The sequence below is a fragment of the Aquila chrysaetos genome, chromosome 17, assembly GCF_900496995.4.
Source record: "Aquila chrysaetos chrysaetos chromosome 17, bAquChr1.4, whole genome shotgun sequence".
NCBI classification, from domain to species: domain Eukaryota; kingdom Metazoa; phylum Chordata; class Aves; order Accipitriformes; family Accipitridae; genus Aquila; species Aquila chrysaetos.
The window spans coordinates 9,414,978-9,427,681 of NC_044020.1; the positions used below are offsets into that span (position 1 = coordinate 9,414,978).

At 40.2% G+C, this 12,704-nt stretch overlaps 1 protein-coding gene across 12 annotated transcripts in view; it reads left to right on the forward strand.

The window, feature by feature from the left end:
• Positions 1 to 12,704, forward strand: part of DGKI (diacylglycerol kinase iota) — a 226,258-nt gene that overhangs the window by 123,674 nt on the left and 89,880 nt on the right. For 11 of the 12 annotated variants that reach the window (XM_030040174.1, XM_030040172.1, XM_030040173.1 and 8 more), the window contains 8 exons: positions 611 to 724; positions 1,215 to 1,352; positions 2,525 to 2,603; positions 6,700 to 6,755; positions 7,631 to 7,693; positions 7,914 to 7,987; positions 9,494 to 9,605; positions 12,075 to 12,274. In XM_030040174.1, coding sequence (XP_029896034.1) covers positions 611 to 724; positions 1,215 to 1,352; positions 2,525 to 2,603; positions 6,700 to 6,755; positions 7,631 to 7,693; positions 7,914 to 7,987; positions 9,494 to 9,605; positions 12,075 to 12,274 — 836 coding nt within the window. The remainder of the gene's footprint in view (positions 1 to 610; positions 725 to 1,214; positions 1,353 to 2,524; positions 2,604 to 6,699; positions 6,756 to 7,630; positions 7,694 to 7,913; positions 7,988 to 9,493; positions 9,606 to 12,074; positions 12,275 to 12,704) is intronic. The other variant, XM_030040170.2, reaches the window with a different exon arrangement.

Genomic DNA, 12,704 nt, shown 5'->3' on the forward strand with positions numbered 1-12,704 from the left:
CAGCACTAAGGTCTCTTGTCTGGGGAATGGGAGACCTGTGGGCACGTCCATGCTTGACTTCACTTGGACTCTGTTCCAGGACATGCTCTGAGATACCATGCTGTCTTAATGTGTGTCTTGCATCATCTTTCATAATGGTTGTCAAAGGTTATTTTCCTTTAGTATAATGGCAATTTAAAAAAATTATCTTGAATTGTCCATATTATTTTTCACTCATTTTTACATACAGTATTTTTCAGAGCAATATTTAGGTAGCCTTATAATACCAGGTGTAATTCTATGTGTTTTCATACCCTGCTTAAAGAACAGCAACTTATGTGCTCCCTTTCCTCAGTATCTCTGTGTGCTGTTAAAGATAGCCAGAGTTTACATCCCATCGCTTCTGCTTGCACAGGAGCTTCATGAAAACTGCAGTACTTGTTCTCCGAAAGGTGAAACCTCAGGTGGGGCAGTTGTAGAATTAAATTTCAGATATCCTAATTTTCCTTTCTCCCTTTTGTTTTACTTGATCTTCTCTGCAAAGGGGATACCATAAAAATATGTCTTTTTCCTTTTTTCCATCCCTTTTAATCTTGCTGAATAACAGTTCTTTGCATTTCCCATTTTATAGGTGGGCTGGATCCTCTCCATCCTTGATGAGCTGCAACTCAGCCCCCCGCCGCCTGTGGCTGTCCTTCCGCTGGGCACCGGGAATGACCTTGCCCGCACCCTCAACTGGGGTGGGGTAAGCACTGACTGGGGTACCCGCATATGTGGGCTCTCAACTTGCTGCTCTGATTTAGTTGTGTAGGGTGGAACTTCATTTTGGCTAAAATAGCTGGCAGAGCTGTGTCCAAGGTCTGCTTCAGTTAGGCCCAATGGTTTGCTTCAATTTCCAGTCTGGGATCTTGGATTACTAATGATGTAGCTGTTGTAATAAAAGTGTACATAGATGTATCTGTCTGGTATTTCAGGCCAAGTAATGAGGAGGATATGCAGGCTTCTAATTTAAGCATAGTTTAAACTTTATTTCTCTGTGTTTATCCTTGACTACACGACTGGAGTTATTCCCGGCAAGGCAAAGACACTTTGAGTTCATCTCCAATGTTCTTAGGAACATTTGATCTGGCATTTTAGGCCTGTCTGAAAGGAGGGAGGTCTGTCAGGTAATTGGTGATTGACTTGCTTTGCTTTCACTATCCATGGCTGATACTCTGGTGAAACTCTGCTGTCAGGGTTACACCGATGAGCCAGTGTCCAAGATCCTGTGCCATGTAGAAGATGGGACCATTGTCCAGCTGGACCGCTGGAATCTCCAGGTTGAGCGCAACCCTGATTTGCCACAGGATGAGCTGGAGGATGGGGCACGTAAGGTTAGAGCCTTCTTTTTCCCAGGGAGACTATAGGACGCTTAGAGCATCTGTGGGTTACACCATAAGCTCCATGGGTGGGGAAGCTCTAAAACCTTTTAATTCTCTAGTTGCATCTCTTCCTTTTGCTCTCTTCATGTGTCAGTACTTCCAGAGGTGTGTGAAATGTAATGCATACCAGCCATTTATTTGTTGTTTGTAACTCCCAGGCATTGAGCATTTATCTCAAGAATTAAACCCTGGAAAAAATCCCTAGCATTTTATCTGAAAGGTCATTGTTGTTTTTCTCTAGTTAACCTGGGGTGGCAGGAGGAGCAACCTTGTGACTACCATCCACTCCTAAATTAGACAAAACTAAAAACAGCATGTAGAATTTTATTCCATAGGATTTTGCTAATGGATACCGTTTCCTACTTTACAGCAAGGCGTAGTGTATTTCTGTATTTAACTTCTTCATGTGTGGGTCTCCATATAATCTCCATTAGTGTATCTTGATAGTTGAAGAATGGGGAAAATTTTTGTGTGAGGGGACCACGTTTATAGTAATACGTCATTTGGACTGGAGATGTTGAAAATGTTACAATCATAAAAAAAAGATTGTGAACCATTTTCCTGTTCTCAGTTATCATTTCTAGCTTACCTATTGGATGCTACTGTTCTCTCTCCACAGCCCTGCTGGGCACGTGTAATGATGAGGAGGCCAGATGTGTGCTTCCCTGCCTCATGCATCCTCAATAGAATTAGGGCTTCTTGTCTGGGACTTGCATTGCTCCTGGTTATATATGAAGCAGGAAGAACAAAGCTTGAGTTTTGTTCGCCATGCTGAGCTTGAAGTGCCAGCAATTAGGAAAACCTTTGTATTGACATGTTAAGTGGAGCAGCATTATGGGAAATCTCAATGACAACATAAGGAACCCTTTGATGGGTTTACAAAGATACATGTATGGTCATAAAGCACTGTAGATGTGTTTGTGTTCTTCGGGGTTTTGTATCCGATCATCTTCTACAAGCCATTACTAATCTTCAGAGCAACCTTCAGCATACGTTTCCCTGATACATTCCACTTTCTTCATAGGTTTTCATGACATGCCAGGTTTAAAGTATTTAATTCTTGGTGTGTCATGGTATGTTTCATTTGTGTTATTTTAACATGTCTTTTTATTATCCAATTACAGCTTCCTCTCAGTGTCTTCAATAATTACTTCAGCCTTGGATTTGATGCACATGTTACACTGGAGTTCCATGAATCTAGAGGTAATAGGAACTTTTTATTTCCTTAGCCTTGGGAATGGGCAGTTATTTTATGAATTACAACTGGAGTTGGATTTAACATCTTATAATTCTTATAATTCAGAAGGAAAGCTGGACCATAAAACCCCAAGATATATACATGTAGGAAAGAATTGATTGTATCATGAGTTTCCAAGGGACTTCATGATTTAAATATGAAAAAAGTACAAGGAAAAATGGCATTTACTGGAGGAAAAGGGCTAAAAGGGGACCTTTTCAAAGTTTCTGATCTTCTAAAGGAGATACCAAGTGCAGATATAAAGAAAGTTTATGCTGATGCAGAAGTGTCAGAATAAGAGCAGAACGAAAAACAAATGTAAGTCAGGTGCGACTGTAGAGGTGGAGGGAGGAGAAAAGCTGCAAGACTGTGGAAGTAGCAGCGTAGCAGGAGGATAACTGTGTTCTTAAACTGAACAGCTGTTTCCTATGGATTGGTATAGCATAATATCATTGGACTTGGTACAGACCCAGAGTGTGTCTATGCAAGTAAAATGTTTTAGTGTCCACAAAACGGTCAGGAATTTGAGCTGCTGTGGCATCCTGTTTGTCCCCTTGCCGATGGCAATTATACCACCCCATACAGATCCAAATGTAGCTAAACAGGTGGGCTTTGGACTGATGTGAATTGCTCTATTTATATGGTTTAGGCAAGCATGCTTGTATAAATAAACCTTGTTCAATTGTCTGTGTTCAGCTTTTGGTCATTTCAGCTTCATATGCAGGTATTTTTTCTGAATCCCAGCCTCCCTTATCTTCGCTTTCATACTATCAGAGTGTCATTTCAAGATTAAAAGATAGCACTCTAATGCCATGCTAAATAAAGAGCAGGATACATGATGGAATGAGCTAATGCATATTTTATAATGTTTAAGACTGCTTCAAGCTTTAGGAATAATAATGAGGGGCCACAAGAGGGCACAGGAATGAAATGATGACAGCTGTATGCATTTTTTTATGAATGCATATCACTATGCATTGCTAATGTGACTGTGAATTTACTGTATAGATGAAATGCATGGCTACTTTCTCACTTAATGGAGGCATTACTTAATAATGAAGTTATGGAGCCCTATAAAGAATGGATGTTATTCCAGAGATGCCAGTGTTTTAAAAATTTACATGGATGAAAAAATACTTGGCAGAGCAAGATGTGTGTCTGTGAGTGGGTATATGTGGCCAGGAGAGCTTTTCATAGCACAAGTGCCTGCTCTTACAAGTCATTACTGCTGGTGTCTTCCTTACCCTCTCAAATGCTAAAATATACAGAGTCCTATGTATTTTAGGAGACAAAAGCTTATAGCCTTGGAGGTGTTGCTGGTGTGTGGGTTTTATTGTTTTTCATGTGGAATTGGGGTTGTTCAGCCTGGAGAAGAGAAGACTCGAGAGAGACATTATTGTGGCCTTTTAATACTTAAAGGGGGCTTATAAGAAAGATAGGGACAGAGATTTTAGTAGGGCCTATTGCGATAGGACAAGGAGTAATCATTTTAAACTAAAAGAGAGTAGGTTTAGGTTAGATATAAGGAAGAATTTTTTACAATGAGGGTGGTGAAACACTGGAACAGGTTGCCCAGAGAGGTGGTAGATGCCCTATCACTGGAAACATTCAAGGTCGGGATGGACGGGGCTCTGAGTAACCTGATCTAGTTGAAGATGTCCCTGCTCACTGCAGGGGCTTGGACCAGGTGACCTTCAAAGGTTCCTTCCAACCCAAACTATTATATAATTCTATGAATTAAGCAGTGCAAAACAGATTCTGATCTTATTTACAATGGATGACAATCCAGAGAAACTCTTAGCAGAACTTTAGCAAAACTTAAAGCGCTTTCATGGCTGTAACACTTTGTCCATTAAGATAAGTGGTTGTATGCAGTTGCTAATGTGGAGCTATTGTAATCACGCATAGTATTAAAATAAACAAACACCAATCCCTCCCCCTCCCCAAACCAAAATAAATTAAATCAATTTGAACTCTTATCCTATCAGGGCACTTTATGCCATAGAGATTGGTCAATTGTTATATTTAGAATAAGCAGTAATTGCAGTGTCTCAGAGAAACCTGCACATGAACGTGGCCTTTTCCATGGCAACCTCTACACTTTTCTTGTGACTAATCAGATTGAGCCTTGAGGGTTGGCTCCAAGCCTAACGTGTTTAGCTCTGCTTCTTCAGGAAGTGTTCTGGGTAGCAACTCTTTCCAGTTTCTTCCCTTGTTATCCTTATGCTTTGGTGGAGCAGAGGAGATACAATTTACTTTATCCCTGTTGACGTGCTGTTTAATCCCTCAGCTCTACAGGACTGTTCATTTGCAGGACACCACCCTACTACACACACACAGAGTCTAACATGTTCCATTTCCTACTCCCTTGATGGCTTGTGAATGGTGAGGATGGAGTGAGCCTTGGATATGCAGTCAGTGATATACTTCTTCAATGAAAGTTGCACTCCGATCAACTTTAGGCTCTATTCTACATTGCAGAAAGAGTTAGTCCTTCCTCCCTGCCCATGCTCATCTGCTATGTCAGAAGTAAGAGCAGTTCAGTATGTTGAAGGACTGCTGAATCCCTGACCTCAGAAAGGCTCCTGTTCTGTTCTAAACTGGGGCTTTGGTTCTGGTCAGTATTTATTATAAGATCTATGTAATAGCCAGTGCTCTGGTGGCTGCTGCCTGGAGCCATCGGGGATAGCCACATCAGAGAATGCGCAGCACAGGCACCGAGCCTTCAGGAGCCTCCCGCTTCTTAGCATAGGGTGTTGAACTTTCTACAAAGAGCTGTCAGCTCAGTAAGTGAAATAAGATTTATTTATGCAGTTAAATTAATCGTTTGAAGATGTGGCCCTGACTGCATTCCAGGCTCACATGTGACACAACATGTGGATGATACAGTAGCTGGGCAAACAATCAAACAAGAAACGCAAAGTAGCTCGTTCTTACAAAATGGAGCTTTATACTATGAGATGTAGTGACTTCAAAGAGAACCGAAAGGATTGTTTCAAGTGGTCATTTGGGAAGAAGTAATTTGGAAGTGTTCACACCAGTGTGATGCTTTAGCTAGAAGGACTATCTTGATAGTTGAATGTTTTCACTAGAGGATCAGTGAGCCAGGGTAGGTGATCGGTACTACCACTGGATACAGTGTCAGAAGGGCTGCTTCTGAAATCTCTGGATGCCACAGACCAGGAAAGCAGTTCCCAAGGAGGCACAAGAATGACCTGTATTCTGGGAAACATGCCTTATACTGGGAGATTAAAGGAGCTCCATTTAGCTTATTGGAAAGAAGGTTAAGAGGCGATTTAATCACTGCCTGTAAGTATTTACTCAAGGAGAAGATATCTGATAGTTGAGGGCTCTTTAATCTGACAGAGAAGTATAATAAGATTTAGCAGTTGGCAGTTAAAGTCTGAAAAGTTCAAGATAGGGAAAACTCCCCACATTTATTTTAACAGTGAGAATAATTAACCATTAGATGTGCATTACTATGGGACTATTAAAATTCTCCATCACTTGGAGCCTAATCAAAATGAAACAGCTCTCTAAATAGGTTTTAGAGTAACCCCTTATTTTTTTCCTGCAGGAATATTTGGGTAGAGATGCCTATTCCTCAGTACCTCTTTGTAACACATGAGAATTTAGGTGTCTGTTTCATCTTGTGATTTACTTCTGCTTCAAAGCAGGGGTTAGTGTTTCATGGATTTCTAATAATTCTTAGAGGTCTGATCTGCGTTGGTAGTAACAGAAGTCTCACGAATGGTACTGAGAGATCATAAGTTGAATAGTCTGAGAGGTGCTAAATTAACTGGTTGTATTTGTGTTAACTCTTTGCTCAGGTTTCCATCTATTTTCACTGTATAGGAAAGGGAAAGAATTCAATATGGGTATTTGAAATCTGATAGCAATAATGGCATGGGTGGGAGACTCTCACACAGGAAATATATGTTAATATTTTCACCAAATGATGTATGCTAAAAGCACTACAGTGCTAGCAGGGAATGTGAAGGTACAATGGAGTCTACTTGTTTTATTAGGGTGTTCATATTTTTCTTTTTTGTCCTTTCACAGAAGCAAATCCAGAGAAATTCAACAGCCGATTTAGGAATAAAATGTTTTATGCAGGGGTGAGTTGTGATTCATCTTACAGAATGATGTTAACTTAGTTGTTTGAGTGTTTTCTTAAGTACCTTCCCCCTCACTTTCTTACATCAGGAGCTCATGCCGGTTCATTTTGCCTGTTGCAATTTAAAGTGCACAAGTACTGTTTCTGGCAACGCCACACATGTGTGTCTGTTGGAAAGTGCCTGAAGCACTATTGTTTTACAGAGTTTAGCAGGTGAGAGAAGTGCTACTCCTTTGGACATAGTACTGGTCGTGTCTTGGCTCCCCAGCTTCCGGCTCATAAGCTTCTCAACAAACTGCTCTGCTTCTTTCAGGGTTTAGGAAGCACATTGATATTGACTTTCCTAGAGAAATTCCCCAAGTGTTGGCCTGTATCTTTGCAGCTTTGAGGAGTAGTCTTGGATGTAGGGTCATGGGGAGTGGAGGCCAGAGATCAGCTATTTGGGGTGATTAATTTTGAAGTGTAAATACACAAATAAAATTACCCACTTCTGCATTCAGGAGGTACATGGACAACACTTTATTCTAAAATGCAGCTATTAAGAGAGAAACACTAATTTGATAATGCATGACATATAATGTCTTTCTGGATGATGACTCCCACCATACCCATGTGCCTTAAACATAGAAACAAATATGTGAGCAAGAATTTGCATTTAAATCCTTGGGTGCCCAAGGACCTTCTTTGGTTAACCTCTCAAAAGGAGAAGTATCATAATTAAAAAAAAAGAAAAAATCATACCCCCTGAGAACAAGAAAGAATAGGTTTGACAGAAGGATGGCATTTTGGTAATTAGCTTTGTGATGGGATAAGAAATGAGGAAAAAGAGAAGAGAGGAAGCACTGATGACAACTCCTGCACTTATTTCTGTTGCAGGCAGCCTTTACAGACTTTCTGCAAAGAAGCTCAAGAGATTTATCCAAGCATGTTAAAGTTGTGGTAAGTATAAGAAATTGTGTCATAGTATTATGGGAAGAGGGGGGAATGGAGAAAAAGTGAGGTGAGAGTTTAATGGCTCTGTTACTTTTCAGTTTTGAGCATGACATTTGCAACACATTCCAAGGAAAGTCTTGGGAAAGTTGTTACAAAGCAGCAACACTTCTCTTGTCTGTGGCTCCATTCAGCAATTTCTCTGTGCTCTGTCACTTTGGCTTTGTAGTGTGATGGTACAGACCTGACTCCAAAGATCCAGGAGCTGAAGTTCCAGTGTATAGTGTTTTTAAACATACCCAGGTAAGCTCAAGACAGATGCTTGGAGTTATTAATAAATAAATAAATAACGATACCTACAAGTTGTCCTAGACTGGGTGGGTGTGAAGGGCGAGTATTGCCGCTGTTCTGCCTTCTTGAGAGCTAGGTGCTTATAATACCGTTAATTAGCAATATGGAATGGGATCTGAGTTCAGGGTGCAGCTAAGCCATCCTTTAAAAAGTTGAATATCCTGATACAGGGATAGTAGAAATGATTAACAAACACGCTTTCAAAAGTTGTGCACCTAACCTGCAAACAAGGTAGTAAAGACACAGATGCCTGGTCTTTCACTTAATTAGAAGCAGAGTGTGAAAAAAGGGTGGGGGGTGAGGGGGAAGCAGAGGGGGATTAAAAAAGGATCAATATTTTTCTGGTAAAGGAACATCAAACTGTTGAAAGAAGTGCTGTTTTTTAACATGTTAGAAGGTGTCCTGAATAGAAATGTAGCTGTATTCTTAAAAGTTGTCTATCTCCTGCTCTCCAGAGCAGTAATCTCCAAACTTTTTTATTGTGCACCTCTTATCAGTAAAAAAAATTTTTGAGCATCATCCCAATATATGTATATTTATAAAGTATATGCACGTACTACTGTACTAATATATAAATTAGAAAGCATACACAAAAATAGAAATTAAGAAAGGATGTGATAAAGATGAAACAAACAATATTTGAATTTTTTTTCTTATTTATTAAAAGTACAAACAATGTTTTCTTCACACACCTTAATTTTCTTGTCAGTTGTGAATTTTTCTTGCACACTGCCTGTGGTGCATGCACCCCACTTTGGATACCGGTACTTCAGACAGCCTACCACTTTGCTCCACATGCAGTCCCAAGCACTTGATCTTTTGAGTTCTGCACTGCCCTCACTGCAAGCTTCTACTTGGTGTCACCTCTCCAAAGTTCCCCCTTCTATCACTTAGATCACTTTTACATCCATTCTTTAATGATAGGAATAACAGATGCCACAGCTGCATCTGTTCCTGCTTCTTATTTCTCCCTGCCTCCTCAAACTCTGAAATGTTTTGCATTCCTTATCCTGTTAGAGCTTCTGAGCCAGCAGGGAGAGAGAAAATGGAGCTCCAAGGCTGGGAGTTGCTGCTGCAGCCCCATGCCTGCGTAGCAGAGGGGCTGAGCAGCTTTCTGGCGCAACAGCTCACCTGCAGAAAGCAAAGCAAGTGGGGAGAACAAAGTGCTGCTGCTCTCTTATCTATTCCTGGTGTTTCCCCATTTTTCTTTCATGAAGGAACCTGCTAAAGATTATGATGGATACATTTATGGATGGTGTACTGGCCTGGAAACAAGAGACAGATTGTCCTTTTTGTCCAGTCCTTGCCAGCATAACTTTTAATTGTCCCTGAATTGAATCCTGGAATGGATACCTGAATACTTCTGGAGGACAGCAGAACAGGCTAATAGGCTACTAATCAGGACCCATCAGGGCAAACTGCCTTCTCAAAGCTTGCTTTCCAAACCTCTTTCTGTAGGTATTGTGCTGGCACAATGCCCTGGGGAAACCCTGGAGATCACAGAGACTTTGAGCCTCAGCGTCATGATGATGGCTACATTGAAGTCATTGGGTTCACCATGGCCTCACTGGTGAGTATACTGCAGGTGCTACCAGGCTTGCTGAATTCTGTGGGTGGTGTTGCAGAGTGCAAAGTTGCCCTCATTATTGAGGAACCACCATGATTCCACATATTCAATCAGCTAAGGCCAAAACATGCTCTTCTGTTAGGTTTTCAATGAGGGGGACAAATTGTAGTTTTCTAATAAAAGAAGTGTTAGTTAATAATAAAAATGTGCTCTTTGCAAAATATGGCTAATTTGCACATGCAGTGCTCCCAAATGTCAAGATTATTGCAGTAAACCCAGCATGCATGCACGTTTTTACTGTGGGAATGTTCTATGGTCAAACAATTACTGCTGTTTCTTTTTAGCTTTGTATATTTCAATCTATGGCATAAAAGTTCTTTTTTTTTTTTTTTTTTTTTTTGTAAAACAGGCTACTGGAAACAAATATGAAATATTATATAAAATTATATGCCCATACAGTTTCTATACGCCCACCAAAACTGTTGTGAAAATTTAGTAATAGCTGTGGAAAATTTAGTAATATTTGTGGCACAAATGTTATCTCTCTTTTTGTTCTGCTAGGGAAAGAAAATTCAACCAACAATTTTAATTTGGCAGTGCACTTTCTGTCAATAATGTCCTTAAAGTGAACTAAAGCTGAGTTACTATAAAGCAATCTCACTGTGAATTACACTAGTGACCTACTATCTCAGTGGTTAAACACAGTTGACAGTCTCTTCAGAGGATGATTAAATGCAGTCAGAGAGTTGGTAGTTATCCCCGTGCTAGCAGTAATCTACCTAAGGCACTGCAACTTGAACTTAGGGTGACCAACAGAAGTCACTTATCAGGGCTTCCTGGAAGGTTTGTTTAGGTCCTGCTTAAGTCCATACTCTTAGGCCTTTGTTGCTGCTATGTCTTGTGTGGACTATGTTAAAGCTAACATGGATAAGCCTGTTTTCACTGAACTCACACGTTTATTTGTTATGTGACCTGCCCTCAGTGCATATGATATTCAGTGAATACCCATGATAATGGTGTTTGCTTCCTCAAAGAGAAATTCAGACAAATCTAATCTTCAAAGTAAGCAGGAGTAAAAGGTCGCCTTGATCAGCAATCATTTCTTTAGAAGTCTTGGTTAAAGATTCTTTTTTGGTCTCTCTTTTGTTTTGATGGATTTAGTGGACTAGGGAAATAACCTACAAGCAAGCAGAATTCTGTTAGCCTAGTAGATCATGTGGAATGAACATTTGTTACTTCACCCCTGAAGGTTTTAGGCTACGTTTCTGAAAATGCTGTCAAAAGTTTATTTAGCATGTACCAACTGGCAATTTTCAGCTGGAATATTTTTTGGGTTTGCCATTGTGTCTCTAGCCGCTCACAGTAGCTAAAGTGATCTCAAAGCTACCAACAATTTCAGTTGGAATTGAATTTAAGTAGTAGGGCCCTTTTATAGGAAGCCTAGTTCAGAACCGTGGGTCTACAAGCCTACATCAGTTGTGATGCTGATGAACCATTGTAACCCCAGACTGCGTTAATATAATCCTAACTTGCTCTGTATGTCTCCCAGATATGCTCGGTCATACCCAAGGAGGTCTGTGAGACCAAGAAGAGAAGTACTTTATAAGAAGTTGATCCATAACGCTAAGTGCACAGAGCAGGATTAAGGGTCTTGACTTGTGTTTAGGCTGCTTTCAGTTAGTAATGCATTAATATAGGATTTTTTTCTGCATCTGATAGATGAGAGTTAATAGTCACACTACAAATTAAAAAAATACATTTCTGCCCAAACTTGTCTGCTTAGAACTTGAAGGATCTGCTCATTGCCCTCCTTGTTTCATTTCTTTGAAATGAATTCTTGAACATGATATTTAATTGTTTTTAACAAGGTCCTTCTGCTTGCTCTTTTCAGCCTGTCTAGTCTCAAGGTTGAGTTGCTGTGTAAACTTCCTTAATTGGGATTTTAGATTTATCTAATTCACATTAAGGACTGTATTCTGTTCAAGAAGGGGAAATAATTTTTCTGTCTGGCAGATGTACCCAATTAGGTGGTTGTTTTAAAGAGCAAATAATTAGTAGCATTACTGTTAGTGTAAAAACAAACCAATCAAAACAAATTGAAAACTTTAAGAATGAACACAGGTATTCATCTGTGCACGCACATGTGTGTATACATATTTGTATGTGTGTGTAACGTGCTTGACACATACCAACGTGATGAGACGTGCAATGCATATGGTTAGATATCTGCTTGTTGCCCACCACTTTTCCTTGTGAAATTTTAAGTCCTACTTTGCAATTTTGGAGTGAAAATACATTCATTGTGACTGTTAGAATGTCTTACACATGGAACACTGTGTAATGGATGCTGTCAGCGAAACTGCAAAACTGCATTTCAAATTTAACTGCCTCAACTGTCTGTTCTGAGGTGTCTTTTCTTTGTCTTTCCTGTTTGTTTTTGTTTTTTCCTGTGGTTTCCCTGCCCCACCCCAGGCTGCTCTCCAGGTGGGCGGTCATGGAGAGAGGTTGCATCAGTGCCGTGAGGTGACACTTTTGACATACAAGTCTATTCCAATGCAAGTGGATGGTGAACCGTGTCGATTAGCTCCCTCACTCATTCGAATCTCCTTAAGGAACCAAGCCAACATGGTGCAGAAGAGCAAGAGGAGAACATCCATGCCTTTGCTGAATGAGTGAGTTGGTTACGTGCATGTCCTAATGGCAGGAGGCCCGTTTGGGGCAGCGTATTCAGTCATGGATTTTGCATGTACTGGACTTGCAGCTCATTTACAAAAAAAACCAAAATAAAAAAAAATGCACACCTCCTGAACTCCCTTTCCACTGTATTGCAAATACTTACCTGATTTTCTTTTATTCTTTTATCTTCTGGGTTACCCTCTGTCTTGCTTTTAGGAAGGTGTTGTGTCTTTCAGCTGTTTAGAGAGGTTTGTGCAGGATCAGCAGAGTGCCTCTTGGCTTCTGACAGTTCTGCATAGGTATGCCTTTTGCCCTTGAAGTTCTTTTGATTCAGTTTCTCAACTTTATTCATCTACTTTTTAAGCTCCATTGGAGATCCTATAACAAACTGGCATAATCAAGAATTACTTGGGACATCTTGTAGTC